Below are 16864 nucleotides of genomic sequence, written 5' to 3'. Positions count from 1 at the left end.
CATTTGCCATTTTTTTGTTAATGTGTTGTTGGATATTTCACCTTGTTTTGAGATAATCGAGTTATATGAATCTAGGGTTCTCATAGAAGTGACTAATCTAGGGTTCTCGAAAGTTTTCAGGGTTTGACCTGGAGCTATGTCATCATCACTAGAGGTCGAACGTTGTAATCAAAGAAATGAAGAGGTCACTGTTTCTAGAGACAGTATCAGTTCGTTGCCCAACGATTTGTTCATCCAGATTTTGTTGCTTGTCCCAACGAAAGATGCAATGGCCACAATGGTTTTGTCAAAACGATGGCGTTATCTCTGGACGTTGGTGCCTAAAATCGAGTACACAGACACTAGTGATGAGTGCGAAAGCGTTTGGAAGTTTCTTGAAAAGTTATCGGTAAAGATATATTGGTGTTGTTACTGGTTATAAGACTCAAGAGAGATGATCAAGAAACAATGAGCAAACCTGATATAAACACATGTTCAGACATAGAAGCAATGAACAAAATGGAATATATGTAACCAACTACAGACACAGACGCAATGACTCCTCAGATAGAGAATCAGAGAATCTACCACAGCCAAGACAGCTCAATGTGAAGTCACATGGAATTAAGTGACATGCTGAACCTTGGAGTCTTATTGTGAAGATCCAAGAAGTGAGAACTCAGCCAAGATATTCTTAATCAGCTGAGGAACCTGAAAGCACATCAGAGCAGAAAGAAATGAGCAACTATAACAGAGCAAAGATATATAGCAGTTGAGTAAACCTGAAGTACAACAGAGGTGGAACCAGAGCAGACATGTTTGGTGGATGTGTAGTGCAACAGAGCTGGAAACAGGGTAAACCTCGTGAAGAGGTTGTGTAGTGCAACAGAGCGGAAAAGCTTCAAATTGCAGCAAACAGTGGAGTGGCTGTGTCAGAAAAGCATACTTGTGTTAGGTGTGTCAGAAACAAAGCATGGGTCAAGTTGACAAAAAGAGAACAAGCTTTTACCCAAAATTCAAGAGGAAGAAGCTTGTGGAACCTAAGGTTTGTGGAGAACTCTAAGAGGTATAAAAGGAAGAGGTGGTGTTAGAAGAAGCTTACGCACCCTAGACCTAAAATTGAGAGAAGCACACATGTTGTGTGTGGTGTTGTCCCACCAGTAAGATAGAGAATATGCTGGTGGTTTTTGTAGAGGTTCACACTCGTCGGAAAAGGAAAAGAGTGGTGGTTCCTTTAGTTCATGTAGATTAGAGTGGTAGGCACAAGTGTGTGCTAGATACCATTGGCAAATGTGACTTTTGCGTTCTAATTCTAGTGAATGATTCTGGACTTGGTCCCGGGGATGTAGGTTATCCGAACCCCGTTAACAAATCTCTTGTGTCGTCTCTTCACTATCCTTTCATCTCTCTGTTAAGCATCGCACATACAGATATGTCATACAAGTCTGTAGATCTAGCACACATCTCATTATTTTAATCGGAACTTCACAAGGCACCTTCATTAGAAACTTTGTGTATCCAACTCGGTAGAAAACGTCCTACTGATGTAGATGTTGGGAAATTGGTTGCAAAATGCAGTTGATCGCTCTGTGCGCAAGGTAGAGTTGGAGCTACTCTGGACCGCGAAGCCTACTAGCTTGCGTAAGAGCTTTTACACATGCAAAACGCTAGTGGAAATGACTCTTTCGGACAAGATTCTTGTGGATGTGCCTACTTCGGTTTGCCTCCCGTCACTAAAAATATTGCGCCTATTCTTTGTGATATTCAAAGACGAATATTCTCTCGAGAGGCTTCTATCAAGTTGCTTAGTTCTTGCTGGATCGAGAGTGTACCTCGGCATCAATGATTTCTGGAGATACCCTTTCCCCATTGTGAATAAGCTTCGCTTTGATGTGCCACGTATCTCCGTTTTCTGTAAATATGATGACAAGTTTCTTAGAGCTATCTCAATTGTCACGTCTCTTATTTTATCTTTGGAACATCCAATGGTATGGATTCCATGTAGCTTTTATCACTGTTTCTCCCTCTATTCGTCCTTGTTAGTTTATAAATCATGTTGCTTAATATTGTCTGTTGTTTAAAGTCATTGCAGCCTCTTAAGTCTAGTGGCATTACCTTCTCTCGACTTCAGCACTTCAATCTATATACATTTGGCCATCTTTGGTTGGATCAACTTTCAATAATCCTCAACAACTCTCCTCAACTACGATGTCTATATATCTTGGTAGGTAACAACACACTATACTTGTTGTTGTTGTAGATTGATTCTTTGATTCATACTCTTTAAAATTTTATGTACTTACTTGCATCCAGGATAATAATGGATATCAACCCGGGAATCTAGCATTCTCATGGAACCAACCAAGTTTAGCCCCCAGATGCTTGTCGTCTCATTTAGAGGAGTTTGCGTGGGAGGGATATAGAGCAAGCAAAGAAGAGAAACAGCTCATGAGATACATACTTGCTAACTCAAAGTGTTTAAAGAAAGTGGCAGTCGCCTTGGTATCAACCTCCAATCTTGAATAGACGAAGGAGGATTTAAAATCTATGCCTAGAGCTTCAACGTCTGAGCTTCTGTTTGAATGAAGAATATATTCTCCTCCCATTCGCTACAAAATCTATATCAAGAGGATTAATACACACAGTTAGTCAAGCTATTCTATTATGATTTTTTATTTATTAATTATTTGCAAGTCACAACTGTTCTTGTACGTGCTCTGGTATGCGTCTATGCGACTACCATTCCATATTTTAAAGGAATAAAAACTCCATTTGATTTTCGTTATCAGCCACGTAGATACCTACATAAGTCACTCCTGTATAATTCTATTTATAAAGTTGACAAATGAAAAAAAATACTACTCGATCGCCACACACCACACATCATACATCAATAAGGACAGAGAGAGAGAAAGGAAAGAGACAGGACCTAACACAAAGCCCTTAAAGACAGGAAAATCGTTATTTGTCCATATCTTTGCTCTTTCTCAACAAAAAAAAAATATGAGGGAAGATAGAGAAAGAGGAGAAGATGAATTGTCATGGCCTTTAATCGGAGAGAAGAGTAGTGTAAAGGAAGAAGTGAAGAAACAACTATGGCTTTCGGGTCCACTCATCGCCGTGAGTCTTCTTCAGTTTTGTCTCCAAGTTATCTCCGTCATGTTCGTCGGCCATCTTGGCTCTCTTCCTCTCTCCGCCGCCTCCATCGCCACCTCTTTCGCCTCCGTCACCGGTTTCAGCTTCCTCGTCAGTTTTCCTCACTCTTTTTTTTTTTTTTTTTGGTTTTTAATGCATATCTTATAAATTCACACATAATAATTTTCTTCTATATAAATTTACATTAAAAAGGTCTGAATTTGAAACTTAAATTGGTTTATGAGTGATATTGTAATTTCCTTTTTGTTTTTATTCTATATATGCACCCAGAGATATTTTTCTTCTATATAGTTCGAAACCTTTAAACATATAATATCTAACCCCAAGAAGAAGAAGAAGAAAACTTAAACATATATCTCCAAAAAGAGAAAAAAATAGTAATTTTATAGTAAGGATATTATTTTATTCATCGTATGATGGACTTATCACAGGCCACCTTGTTTGAATATCCTAGTTGAAGTTGCGTAAGCAACTTCTCTGCCACTCATACAGATTTAACGACAAGAAATATATTCAAACAAACTTTGTCATTATATGGATGGACCAAAGTGAAAAACGCCAAAATAAAAAAATAAAGAAGTGAATTATTGCTTATATTTTCCTACTTGAACTTGAAACCAATAACTTTGTCAAACATTGAAACAGTTACTAATGATGTCAACGAATCCAGATTTAATATTGTTTACAAATTGCGTTGGACGTTTACGTGTGAAGCAAGAAATCTACACTGATTCACTTTTTTCCTTTTCCATATTCCTCATGACCAGATGGGAACAGCTAGTGCGTTAGATACACTTTGTGGCCAATCGTTCGGAGCAAAGAAGTACGGAATGTTAGGGATACAAATGCAAAGAGCAATGTTTGTTCTTACACTAGCTTCTATTCCTCTCTCCATCATCTGGGCAAACACAGAGCACTTTCTTGTCTTCTTTGGACAAAACAAAGCCATCGCTACACTCGCTGGCTCCTACGCGAAATTCATGATCCCGAGCATCTTCGCCTACGGTCTCCTTCAATGCTTTAACAGGTTCTTGCAGGCACAAAACAATGTGTTTCCTGTGGTTTTCTGCTCCGGAGTCACCACTTCTCTTCATGTCCTTCTTTGTTGGGTCTTGGTTTTTAAATCTGGTTTAGGGTTTCAAGGAGCTGCTCTAGCTAACTCCATTTCGTATTGGCTTAATGTCATTCTCTTGTTCTGTTACGTCAAGTTTTCGCCTTCTTGCTCACTGACTTGGACCGGTTTCTCTAAGGAGGCTCTACGCGATATCATCCCTTTTCTGAGACTAGCTGTTCCTTCTGCACTTATGGTCTGGTAGTACACATATGAATTAATGAATCAGTTACTTGCATCACACTTAACTAAGCTATCTTGATATTTTGAAGTATTGTTGTTTGTATCCAGCTTAGAGATGTGGTCCTTTGAACTTTTAGTTCTCTTATCAGGACTACTTCCAAACCCAGTTCTAGAAACTTCTGTTCTCTCAATCTGGTAAGAATGATTCATATGAATTATTGTGTATAATTCCTAGTTCTTGATTTTCAAAAATGACTTATGGTCATAAAATATTTGCAGCCTTAATACATCAGGAACAATGTGGATGATCCCATTTGGTCTCAGTGGTGCTGCAAGGTAACAAACCAAATCATATAGCCTTACATCAAACTCATAATATAGACCATTGAATATCCCTTAATTAAATTTGGTGCAGCACGAGGGTCTCGAATGAGTTAGGAGCCGGTAATCCGAGAGTGGCTAAACTTGCGGTGCGTGTGGTCATATGGATTGCAATCGCAGAAAGTATAGTGATCGGATCAATTTTGATACTCATAAGGAATATCTGGGGATTGGCTTATAGTAGTGAAACAGAAGTAGTCACCTACGTAGCCTCGATGATGCCAATTCTCGCATTAGGCAACTTTCTAGACAGTCTTCAATGCGTTCTCTCAGGTTTTTATTTCTTTCTTTTCTCACAAGTAAAGGCTTTTAGAAACACCCTAATCATGAGGAACTTGGTTAAGTCTGGTTATTTTTTGTTTGATTTTCCGGTTAATTAAACAGGGGTTGCTAGAGGATGTGGATGGCAGAAGATAGGAGCATTTATCAATCTTGGATCATATTATCTTGTTGGAGTTCCTTCAGGCTTGTTACTTGCTTTTCACTTTCATGTTGGTGGTCGGGTACGTAACTGAAACTAACCTTAATAAATCAGATTCTTTTTTTTTTTTTCAATTTAACTGATTATTACGTTAACGTTAAATTTAAACATATCAATTTGTGAAGGGGCTTTGGCTTGGAATCATATGTGCCCTCGTTGTGCAAGTTTTTGGTCTTGCCCTCGTCACCATTTTTACCAATTGGGATGAAGAGGTAAATGAGCTTTGTTATAAAATTCAAAAGTTATTATACATGTGGCTGTGATTATTATGATAATTAATGTTTTCTTCGTTTATTTTATAATGGATAGGCCAAGAAAGCTACACACAGAGTTGAGTCTTGTTCAAGTGTGAAAGATTTTGCAGTCCATGACAGATCAACTGTTGTATTTTGAGAGCCATTGTGTATGCTTTTTTGTTCTTGAGAGCCAATAAATCATTGAACTTCATTTTCATTGATAGTCAATTAATCAAATATGGAAGAGCCAATACATCATTGAACTTCATTTTCATTTTCTGTGTGAACTTTACAAAGAGCCAATAATTTAATCAAATTCATTACGGTTCACCTAATAAACTCGATTATCATTATGAAGAAAAACTAATGGGTACATAAATACACAACTGATACAGATTCTGATAATTTTCAATCCATCAAGATGCGTAAATACAAAGCTTTGTGAGAATGTCAAGAGAGCTAATATAGCCTCTTCTCTTTTGGCAGATCAAAAAAAATTCCCAGGCTTATGCTTTTAACACTACAAGTCAAATTTTGGTGCTTTCAATCTTCCCTTGGAGGAGATGCAGCTGTTGTTTCTCTCGCTGTACCTGCACCAACCCGGTTTTAGACAATTTGGAAGATTATGAGAGAGTTGTTAATTTGCTGATCATTCGTTACTCATGAATCAAGTCCGACGGAGGAAATGCTAACCATTGGGCTGGCTTTCACCAGTGGGTATTTGTACAGTTACGGGTGGTTGTAGCGATTCTTGAGTCTGAGATTGATCCTCTGCTTGGCTTTCACCGGTTGACGCAGCTTTTAGTTGCTCTTCAGTGATCTTGAGGTAGCCCTCGGTTGTGTAAGCTTTTGGTGATTGAACATCATCTGCTTATTTCAAGGCAAACATCTTAGCTTAGCTTCACTACTTCAGAACATTTATGTATATGGAAAACAGTAACAGTGTTGTTATTAGATTAGCCAATGCCTGCTAAGCTCGTGGTCTAGATGGGACTCAAACTACTTTGATTATGTCTCAATCAAATGCCTATTCTGTTAGCGTATGCATAGTAAACTTAAAAGGGCACTCACTGGAGTCACTTGCAGTCACAGGATCTTCAATTTGGGGAGCTGCTGGTGGAGGAGGAGGAGGAGGAGGTTGAACAGTATTCGTTCTGTTTTGGTTGTACACGTTTGGCGATGAAATGTCATCGAGACCAATTTCACGCTCAAGGGTACTTTTGAAATCTCTTGAAACGTCCTAAGATAAAGCAATAAAAAATAGTTGGCACATATACAAAACCAACCTCATGTTTTCCTCAAAGTCTTGAGATAAGAAAACAAACCTGTAACTCTCTAATCGTTGGCTGAAATGTACGCAGGGTTTTACCAAGATTCCGAGCTACCTGCACGGATCATAGCAAGTAATCACTTGTTCAAAGACTCTAAGCAACTGTTAAAAGACTATTGGAGAAGAAACATTAACATCTAGCGCTCTTTTCTCTTAACATTTCTAAAACTCAGACTCTCAAAATGCTCAGTAAAGGAGTGGGATTGAACTTGCTCCCAATTAAGAACATTGATAAAGAGATTCAGACTTCAATCCACAGAGATCCTAACAGAATTAAGCAACAGCCTTATCTATAATACCCCAATTCTCATCAGATAAACTAAACAGTACCAATTCATAAGCTGCCTAAACCCTAAAAAAGCTATGATTCCAGAATCAATCATCAAGAAAAAAACAAGAAGACACTAACCTCAGCAAGGCCTTTAGGACCAAAGACTAACAAAGCGACAACACCAATAACCAAAGCCTCAGGTGCTCCAACACCAAACAGGGACGCACGAATCACCATACTCTTATTACATCTTCTCTTCATCTCTACACACACACACACACACAACAAAAATTCAGAAAATTGAACAACTTTTACAAAACCCAGAAGAATTTGAAGTAGAAATAGACCTGGGTTTGAAGATTTAGTAGTCGAGAGTGAGATACCCAGATGCTTTAAACCAATGTAAGGTGTAGAGAAACGAGAAGAACCCAGTAGAGAACACCATGAGGAGAGATGATTAGGTTTCGAAGAAGCTTTATAACAAGATTGCAGAGAATGATAAGAGAAAAGGTGAGATTTTGTAATCGTTGGTGATAAAGACGAAGAAGAAGAAGAAGAAGCTATTATCTGAAAGGCCATAGCCATAGAGGCAGCAGCTTCGAAGGGTTTGTATTATAGTTTTTTAAGCTTCGAAGAGGAACCTAAGCCATAGAAACTTACTTCCTCGCACCTTCATCACCAATCAAAATGTCCATTAGCCTTGAAAATGAAATAACGCTCAGAAGAAAAGAAAAATCTAAAATTTATCCTTTGGAAAATCTGAAGATAATGTTTTTTTTTTTAGGCTTAGAAAGTGGAAATGGGCCGTTAAGAAGGTTTAATTTGGGTTTAAGTTGTTTGGGCCATAGGATGCTTCTTTTTTTTTCTTTAGGGTTGGAAACTAGATCGCAAGTATCATCTTCTCTTGAGATTAGCTTAGATTTTAGAGAGTTGAGATTGAGTGTGAACTTTTGTCACGTTTTCTTGTTTTCTTTCGATTCTGTTTTCGCTTTTCTTTATATTCTCAAGGGAATCGAATGACAAGTGAGCGTTGTGGATATAGTTATTTGTGAAATGTCGAATCATGGGGGTATTCTATCTTAACAAAACTATTTTTACAGAAATTATAATTAGATAATGATAAACAACCAAGAAGGCTGAATATTTTATAAAGATGCATAACACAAATTGGTCTGGAGAAAAAAAAAAAAAAAAAAAAAAAAAGATGCACAACTAAACAAGTAGAATCTTATACTAAAAGATAACACAACCAAAATATGATTCATGTCTTGATTTGGTGTTTTGATTTAGCAAGATGAGAAAGATAAAAGTTGAGTTTTAAAGTTTTGATTGTTTCTTTCTTCAATAAAGGTTCATAATCATATCATTCATATCCAAGTAGAGTTGAAAAAGGAAGAAGTAGTAGTAAATTAGTTTTCCAAGTAGAGTTGAAAAAGGAAGAAATTAAGAAACAAAAGTGGAAAAGGTAAGAAAAGAAAGGTAAGGAGTGGCAGTCGTACGCACGCACGAGGGTTGCTCAAAAAGCCATCACAGATTCACACACACAACTCACCACTGACTATGGTGTGCACGTGCATGTGCCTTTTTTTAATTGTTCCCAAGCTTTCTCCTTTTTCTTAATCTTTATTTTTAGTTTATACTTTATACCAAAGAAAACAATTTATCCAACGGTAAAAACAGTAATAGTAATAATAAGTGAATAGTTTAGGAGCAGTAGAGAAGAAAAATCAAATTAACGAATTAAGATTACATTTTCTTGGCATGAAATAAAGCAACTCTCGTTATCAAAGAGATTATAATAAAGTAAAGCTTAAAACATGAGATGAGGAGAGTCACATGGGAGTTCCAATGATGAAGCCGGCTATTATATTATTACCCTCACTTATTGGTTTGGTCCCCATATCATATCATATACTAATATGCATATGTGCATACACGGCTCAGTAAGGGTCAACTCTTCGGATGGTAGTCTTAATAGTATTTTCTTCTTTCCTTTGACAAGAATCATTCGTTTTATAGATTACCTACAAATTGACATTAGCCAACGTTATTGTTTTACGTTACATAAAATATTTTAAGATCTACAAATGCTGTTTCTTTTTTTCTTTTTTTTTGTGGGTTGGAAGTTTGGAATTGAGAAAACTAACAACGCTGAGAACAATATATTATTTTACAAGCCTTCTTATTTCTAATAATTTTCTAGAAGTTTCTTAGTAATTTTTATTTGATATATATTTAAAACAATTTGACTTGTTATTCGTCAATTCATAATATCATCATCAATCTATGATATTAGAAAGACCAGTTTATGACATCAAAATCACGTCCACGGATAGATAATAATACTAGTGAAAAAAATGGGAAATTGGCTTGTAATATTTCTAATTTCTACTCTGGTTTTATGGATGCTTCCGTTTGGATGATTGAATTATTGTATGTTAGACCGGTTTTATTCTTAATAAAATTTATTTGTTGGAAAAAGCTAGTGAAAAAAACAAATATGAAAAATCGAAGTAACAAAATTATATTCCAGCAAAAGTTGCAAAACTCAAAACTGAATTTTTTATAAAAATTTAAACTTTTTTTTTTAGTAAAAAAATTATGGTCTCTACTTTTGAACGTAGAGAAGTTAAATTGCATATCTCATTAGTCTTTCAACGCGAATCTGAATCTTATCAAAAAAATCATACGCGAATCTGAAATAGCGGAAATTATCATCGACGATTCGGAGATACGCTATTGTTACCTCAACTTCTCAAGGATCAGGATCATGAAACCCAATCTTCCATGCGTTATGATGAGGAGAATGTTTCATTTTGTGGTAACTGTCAGCTTCAAAAGACCAAAATGCCTATTACTGATTGTGGTTGCTTCCTGTGTAACGATTGCATAAGCACCCATGTATTTAATGTGTTTAAAGAAGGGTATGTGCTTGCCCTTTGCCCCATTTGTGTGAAGTACTACCTAGCTCCTAAGTTTCTTTGGGAAACACTCTCTCTAATTGTGCGTACTGAGTGGCCTAATCTTATGATTGAATACTTCAAACAGAAAACAAAGAAACACTTCATTTCTCAAGGTGTTGAATGTGTTTGGAATTACAAACACATCATTGGTGCTGTGTTATTGGCTTCCTATGTGATCCCTAAATCACTCAACAGTTTTCACACCATTAAATGAATTAAAAACCACTTTCTTGGATGTCAAAAATGGCCTCAAATCTTGGATAAAGGACCATCCAAGAACAATGGATGCATTGAAGTCTTTACATGATTAGTATGAAGAAGGGGCTCTCCATCAAGTCCTTGGTTATGGGGAAATTTGTTATGTCAATCTAAAGCGGGTGAAATCAAATTTATGTTTTTTTTTGCCACAACACTAAACAAGTTGTATTTATTTTCGCCTTATTTACTTAGATACGATATGTTAATGGAATACAAAATCTCCTTAGTTTTTGTATATGTCTAGTTCAATTTATTATATCAGGCAAATTAAATTTTAAACTCTATAAAAAGGTGAAAAATAAAGTGATAAAGAACTATTATTTAGACTGTATGGATAATTTGAAAGGTAAATGTTCTTTAAAAAAAAAAAGTCGATGTTTTCATGAATTAAAAAAAAAAATTAAGGGCCTTTCTTTATGATTTGAAAGACAAAAGAATGATTCTACAATTTTAATTTCGGATAGTGATGTGCAAAACAAATACAGCGCAATTTGAATTGTAATTAACTAAGTATTTCAGCTCACACTCTTTAAGTTTTTTTTTTTTTGCAATCATCGATTATAAACAAATGAGTTTACTAGTAAAAAAACTAGGCCTAGGCATAAAATCTGAATCCGAAAATCCGAATTGTATCCGAACCGAAGTAAGCGGATTAAAACCGAACTAATATTAAGAAAATAACGATCGGTTCTTGGCTTTCATTATTTTGGATATCGGATATTATCCGATCCGAACCGATATCCAATACATATCCAAACGTAACCGAACATATAAGAAATATTATGATATTCCAATAAATATGCCTTATATCTTTTATGTATTTATATGGTTATATGAGAACCTTGTCATTTACTTAATTTCTATTTTTTTTTTGTTTTAATACTCCATTAGTATGGTTATTTGGGTACAATAAGATTAAAAAGTATTCGAATAAAACATTGTCCAATAACTTTTGGTTTAATTTTGGTTATCGACAATCATATCCGAATCGATCCGAAATCCAAATTATTCGAACCGAAACTAAACCGAATTTTATAAATACCCGAATGGATGTCAGAGTCAATATCCAAAAAATCCGAAATCCGAAAAAATCTGAATCGAATCCGATCTGATATCCGAACGCTTATAAAAAACACCAAGAAAAAATATATTATTAAAATTAAGAAAATAGTTATTTGTTTCATTTTTGTATTTTGCTAGAAAAGTCGTTTGGACTGAGAGTTTTTTTACAATTACACTGTTTTAATTAATGTTGTGCTAGATAATTCGAACAATTGGATATTGGTTGAGTGAAGTACGCGTTTAATTTTACTTTATAGTTCAGGAGAAGAAAATTCAGCTTAGACTTTTTCACTTTGATAAAATTAAAATTACCTTTAAAAAAAAAAAAAAAAAACCGTAATTTACCCTCCCAAAATTACATATGACTAATCAAGTTGTAAATGATGCTATAAACTACTAGTAGTAACTAAAATTGAATGAAAAGCTGGATTAGATAACGACCCCTCCCTCCCTGAGAGAGAAGAGAGAGGAGAGAGAGAGAATTCAATCCCATCAACACTATACAATAAACCATTTTTTTTAAATTTTTCTCGGGAAAAATCTCTTTCTCTTCCTTAGAGAGATCCAAGTGTAAGAGAAGAGTAGTATAGTAGTAGTAGCGAATCCGGATGTTATTGTCGTCGGTGTTGTGGCGAATCTGAAGTTGCAAAAAATAAAAAGATGAGCAACGTTGTTAATAATAGTGTTGAGACTGTTAACGCCGCCGCTACTGCTATCGTCACCGCCGAGTCTCGTGTTCAGCCTTCTTCCGTTCAGGTTTACTTCCTTCTTCTAGTTTTCCGATATTATAAAAATGTCTTCTGCTTCAGATCAGTATTGTCGCTTTCTTTTTTCCTGAATCTGACTGTATAATATAGAATCATGATTCAATTTGTTGCTTATTGTTTGATTTCTGTGAGATATATGATCTGTGCTTAGTCTAAATTTTTGTGTTTTGATTTTGGATTAGAGGTAAAGAAATTAAGAAATAGAAGTTTAGATTCCAAGTTTAGATCCAACGTTCTTCTAATAGATTCTTAGATCAGAGAGCTAAGATTTATGCAATTGGTAAAGCTTAGTTCTTGATTTCACTGGTTTTACTTTTTTGTGTGTGTTTGGATTTTACCAAAAAAGGTTTGTTTGATGAAAGAAGAATATGTTAACTTTTTTTTCCAATCTTATTGTGGATTTCTGCTTTACAAGTCATTATAGCATTCATCATTAAAAAAAGGTTTAAAGCGTTATTCTTTTTTCTTTTCACTTCATGTTCAGTAATTTTCCTCAGATTAGTATAACTTTCTCCAAAAGTGAGAACTAACAAGACGTTTAGGTAAATTATCTTCTTTATTTACTTACTTTATTTCAAATAGCTGTTTTACTTTGGTTGAAACAGTTCTCTATGTCTCTGGAAAGGGGATCAAGATTAAGTTTCTGTAGCTCATGAATCTAAATTTTGATGTGTTTGGTTTTATATAGAAGAGAAGATGGGCAAAATGTTGGAGCTTATATTCATGTTTTGGATTACAAAAGAACAACAAACGGATTGGTAACGCTGTGCTTGCACCTGAACCTGTTGCATCTGGAGTTCCGGTTGTTACAGTTCAAAACTCATCAACTTCAACTACAGTTGTTCTTCCTTTTATAGCTCCTCCTTCATCTCCAGCTTCGTTTCTTCAATCTGATCCTTCATCGGTTTCTCATTCGCCTGTTGGTCCACTTTCTCTTACCAGCAATGCATTCTCTCCTAAGGAACCTCGGTCTGTCTTTACCGTTGGACCATATGCTAATGAAACTCAACCTGTCACTCCTCCTGTTTTCTCTGCGTTTATAACCGAGCCATCTACTGCACCGTACACTCCACCTCCGGAATCTTCAGTCCATATAACTACACCTTCGTCCCCTGAAGTGCCCTTTGCTCAGTTGCTTACATCTTCGTTGGAGCTAACTCGAAGGGATAGCAGCAGCGGGATGAATCAAAAGTTCTCATCTTCACACTATGAGTTTCGGTCTAACCAGGTGTGTCCGGGGAGTCCTGGTGGTGGTAATCTTATATCCCCCGGGTCAGTGATTTCAAACTCTGGTACATCATCTCCTTACCCGGGTAAATCACCCATGGTCGAGTTTCGAATAGGTGAGCCTCCAAAGTTCCTTGGTTTTGAGCATTTCACAGCTCGTAAATGGGGATCGAGGTTTGGCTCTGGCTCGATCACACCTGTTGGGCACGGTTCAGGTTTGGCTTCAGGCGCTCTGACACCAAATGGTCCAGAGATAGTGTCTGGGAACCTAACACCCAACAACACCACATGGCCACTTCAGAATCAGATCTCTGAGGTTGCCTCACTGGCCAATTCGGATCATGGCTCTGAAGTCATTGTTGCAGATCACAGAGTGTCTTTTGAGTTGACAGGCGAAGACGTTGCACGTTGTCTTGCAAGCAAGCTAAATCGATCGCACGACAGAATGAACAACAATGACCGGATTGCGACAGAGGAGAGTTCATTAACAGACAGAGGAAGAAGAAACAGCTTCCAAAAGATTGAAAGTATAGAGAATAGAGAAACCGAACAGCAGAGAATTCAGAAACTGAGTTCCTCATCGGTTGGATCTAGCAAAGAATTCAAATTCGACAACACTAAAGAAGAGAATATTGAGAAGGTCGCAGGAAACAGCTGGAGCTTCTTCCCTGGGTTACGTTCTGGAGTCAGCTAACCAATATAATAATAACATGTCTCATTCTTCTTCTTCATTACCAAAAACAAACTATAACAACCCTTGAACATGGATGGTGAAAAAAAGGTAAGAGATTGGGTTCTAACAACTTATACACACTGAATAAATAAGCTAAGCTTTGGTTTGCAGTTAACTTCTGTACTACTGATGTAGTTAGGAACTTTGGAATATTCTTGTGTCAGCTTACAATGTCGTTACATTTATATAAGCACTCATGCCTTCTGAAATAAATTTTTAATTCTTCTGTTGTTACTCTTTCACACAAACATCACGTTTCAACTCAGATAACGATCTTAGCCTAAATCATTTGGCTATTTCATTTTCGTTCTTTAAGCTGATCAATCATGAAACATAGATTTGGTTATTATCTAATGAAACTAAGAGCTGCATAAACCTTGTTCAAAGAAAAAACATCAAAATAGTATACAGACCAAAGAAAGAAAAACACATCCAGATCCCGATTAATCCTAAAACCAAACCGGACCGATTAAACAAAAAGAGAACAAGAGCTGGGAACTAAAAGAAGGAACTAAACCGGGTTTCAATTCTTCTGATTAGAACCGAAACTAAACCGGGTTTTTTCAGTTCTCCTTCTCAGAACCGTAGTACCTCTTAAAAGCTTTGGGTAGGTAAACCGGAATCAAAACACCAAAGAGATTAAACGACCAAATCCCCAAATTGACCGCAGCCAAAACTTTCCCGGCATACATCCGCCGAGGAGACACCGTCGTCCCGTTCACATACTCCCTGGAAAACTCACTAAAAATCCACTCAACAAGAGTCAAAACCCTCCTGGCGTTATATACAATCGGAACAAGGATCCTCGCCGGAGCAGAGAACCCAAACGACGCAGCCAACCCTTCCATAAAAACCTGACTCGCCAAAAGAAACACGTGCGGTGCAGCTGCGCTCACACCGCTCTTATCATCCTCGAACATTCCTTCGAAGATGTAACAGATCGGGATCAAAAGCCCGACGATCCCCGCCGACGTTACGTAGACACGGAAGATCTTGTTTGCGGAGCTCGTGAGGGGAGCGTCGCGGCTCGGGTTGTTGTGTGGTGGGAAGATGAGTTTGGAGAGGAAGAAGAAGTAGATGAGAGTGAGGATCGTAAATATGAAGTCTTGGATCGTTACGAGACCACTTGCGGAGAGAACGATGATTATTGCGAGGATGTTTAGTTGCCGGAATGAGAAGAATCCGGTGGTTTTTCCGGTGGATGGTGTTTGGGTTTGTTGATGTTCTTCTTCTTCTTTTGGTAAGGTTATGTCGTTGTACGTTGGACCGACACCTCCAGACATTGTTGTTATTTTGGTTTGGTTTTTTTTTTCTTGTTTTCTTCGGAAAATGTGGTGAGAAAATTTTGAGTTGGGAGAGAGGAGATAAAAAGAGTTTGAAGAAGTGAACACGTGGCGGATTATGTAAGAGGTTTTAGAAGACGTGGAGTGTTTACAGAACTGGAATTTTTTATTTTGGTTTGTCTTATCGTTTGTGCTCACAAATTATTAGTTTAGATTTTAATTAGGCCAGTACATATTAACCGAAGAACCAAACCGAATTTAAACCGAAATTTTCAGTTCGGTTTGGTTTTGGATACTACGTACGCAAGAACCGAACGATTCCAAAAACTGAATTGAAAATTAGAATTCGGTCCGGTTACGCGTATTACATAAAAAACCAAATGAATGAACAGGAACCAAACTATTGAAATGGCTTAACTAAAAAACGAATTAAACCAGAAATCGTTATTGTATCACACGCTACATGTAGTAGAATATGGAATTGTTGTAGAGATATATATTGTAATTGATAGTCTAAAAGAAAAGGCTATTAATTAAGATCATGGGTTAGAATACCTAGTTGTAGAAACAACTTTAAATTCAACCTCCAATGTCAAAGAGTCATTGTTATTGGTGAAGGCTATGTTAATCTTCTAGATGTTTCTCAAAATATTGTCAAGTTTCTATATCTCTTTAGGTGATATTGTCTTTCTATATATTGCTTGTATAGTCGGTCTCTTAAGATTGTATATATATGTTTGTCGTTATCTGAAAGGCAGAATCTTTTGGCACAAGTCTTATTATGGTATCAGAGCCAAAAGCAACAACAAAACCCTAAAAGTTCAAAGTTCGTAGTTGACATGGGAGAAGGCGAGAAGAAGGAAAACTTTGAAGCGAGTGAGACAAAGGTCGCGGAAACGATGTCTTCACCATATTATTTGAGTACTGCAGACAGTCCGGGAAACTTGATTACAACGGTGCAGCTTAAGGGGGAGAATTATGAAGAATGGTCTAAGCATGTGCGGAATGCCTTGCGAACCAAGCGGAAGCTTGGATTCATTGATGGAACCCAGAAGAAACCAATTGTGGTTGCAGAACTCGAACAGTGGGAGGTGGTGAATTCGATGTTGGTAGCGTGGATAATGAACACGATCGAACCCACGCTTCGTACAACTATCTCCATGGTTGAAGAAGCTAAAACTCTATGGGACGATTTGAAGTTGCAGTTTTCTGCAGGTAATGGAGTTCGTATTCATGAACTGAAATCTGAGATTGCGTGTTGTAGACATCAAGGTGAATCAGTAATGGTTTATTATGGAAAATTGAAGAAGATGTGAGACGAATTGGCTGTGTATAAGCCAATTCGATCTTGTCAATGTGGAGAAATTTCAGCGCTCCTACGGCAAGACCAAGAAAAGGATCAAACCCATGAATTTTTGATGGGACTGGACAGCGTAAAATTTG

General features: G+C 36.8%; 4 protein-coding genes and 1 pseudogene across 5 annotated transcripts; 3 read left to right on the top strand and 2 right to left on the bottom strand.

Annotated features, from left to right (window-relative positions):
• The first annotated feature begins 136 nt into the window (after positions 1-136).
• On the top strand, positions 137-2505 carry LOC104763401 (putative F-box/FBD/LRR-repeat protein At5g52460; annotated as a pseudogene).
• A 336-nt stretch (positions 2506-2841) lies between these two features.
• Positions 2842-5801, top strand: LOC104761255 (protein DETOXIFICATION 16). 2 transcript variants are annotated; one of them, XM_087500015.1, is made up of 8 exons: positions 2842-3225; positions 3903-4447; positions 4538-4624; positions 4709-4765; positions 4845-5083; positions 5195-5313; positions 5417-5503; positions 5601-5801. In XM_087500015.1, exons 1-8 carry the CDS (start codon positions 2983-2985, stop codon positions 5682-5684), a joined length of 1461 nt encoding a protein of 486 aa, XP_087356141.1. In that variant the 5' UTR covers positions 2842-2982; the 3' UTR covers positions 5685-5801. The 2 variants fall into 2 exon arrangements, 1 of the variants encoding a protein (XP_087356141.1); XR_015589327.1 differs by having other exon boundaries at positions 2850-3225; positions 3903-4442; positions 4519-4624.
• Positions 5802-5853: 52 nt separating this feature from the next.
• LOC104761254 (sec-independent protein translocase protein TATB, chloroplastic) lies at positions 5854-8222 on the bottom strand. Its single transcript, XM_010484304.2, has 6 exons — positions 7476-8222; positions 7267-7391; positions 6853-6912; positions 6599-6767; positions 6221-6394; positions 5854-6117 (listed from the first exon to the last, which is right to left on the bottom strand). Exons 1-6 carry the CDS (start codon positions 7711-7713, stop codon positions 6071-6073), a joined length of 813 nt encoding a protein of 270 aa, XP_010482606.1. The 5' UTR covers positions 7714-8222; the 3' UTR covers positions 5854-6070.
• A 3589-nt stretch (positions 8223-11811) lies between these two features.
• On the top strand, positions 11812-14365 carry LOC104761253 (uncharacterized). Its single transcript, XM_010484303.3, has 2 exons — positions 11812-12167; positions 12867-14365. Exons 1-2 carry the CDS (start codon positions 12072-12074, stop codon positions 14097-14099), a joined length of 1329 nt encoding a protein of 442 aa, XP_010482605.1. The 5' UTR covers positions 11812-12071; the 3' UTR covers positions 14100-14365.
• A 97-nt stretch (positions 14366-14462) lies between these two features.
• Positions 14463-15421, bottom strand: LOC104761252 (uncharacterized). Its single transcript, XM_010484302.3, has one exon. The coding sequence runs from the start codon at positions 15419-15421 to the stop codon at positions 14702-14704; it is 720 nt and encodes a 239-aa protein (XP_010482604.2). The 3' UTR covers positions 14463-14701.
• Positions 15422-16864: the final 1443 nt, after the last annotated feature.

This window comes from Camelina sativa, chromosome 18 (genome assembly GCF_030686135.1).
Source record: "Camelina sativa cultivar CO46 ecotype springtype chromosome 18, ASM3068613v1".
Lineage (NCBI taxonomy): Eukaryota > Viridiplantae > Streptophyta > Magnoliopsida > Brassicales > Brassicaceae > Camelina > Camelina sativa.
Note: the sequence above shows the minus strand (reverse complement) of the source record. Positions and strands in the feature narration are given on the sequence as shown.

Bases quoted from the DNA above. Each gene is read 5' to 3' on its own strand.
- LOC104761255 (XM_087500015.1), top strand. From the start codon at position 2,983: ATGAGGGAAGATAGAGAAAGAGGAGAAGATGAATTGTCATGGCCTTTA. The intron at 4,625-4,708 runs GTAAGAATGATT...AAATATTTGCAG, and splicing joins ACTTCTGTTCTCTCAATCTG to CCTTAATACATCAGGAACAA. The intron at 5,084-5,194 runs GTTTTTATTTCT...TTAATTAAACAG, and splicing joins TCTTCAATGCGTTCTCTCAG to GGGTTGCTAGAGGATGTGGA.
- LOC104761254 (XM_010484304.2), bottom strand. From the start codon at position 7,713: ATGGCTATGGCCTTTCAGATAATAGCTTCTTCTTCTTCTTCTTCGTCT. The intron at 6,768-6,852 runs GTTTGTTTTCTT...GCTTTATCTTAG, and splicing joins CAACGATTAGAGAGTTACAG to GACGTTTCAAGAGATTTCAA. The intron at 6,118-6,220 runs GTTAGCATTTCC...GGGTTGGTGCAG, and splicing joins TGGTGAAAGCCAGCCCAATG to GTACAGCGAGAGAAACAACA.
- LOC104761253 (XM_010484303.3), top strand. From the start codon at position 12,072: ATGAGCAACGTTGTTAATAATAGTGTTGAGACTGTTAACGCCGCCGCT. The intron at 12,168-12,866 runs GTTTACTTCCTT...GGTTTTATATAG, and splicing joins TTCAGCCTTCTTCCGTTCAG to AAGAGAAGATGGGCAAAATG.
- LOC104761252 (XM_010484302.3), bottom strand. From the start codon at position 15,421: ATGTCTGGAGGTGTCGGTCCAACGTACAACGACATAACCTTACCAAAA.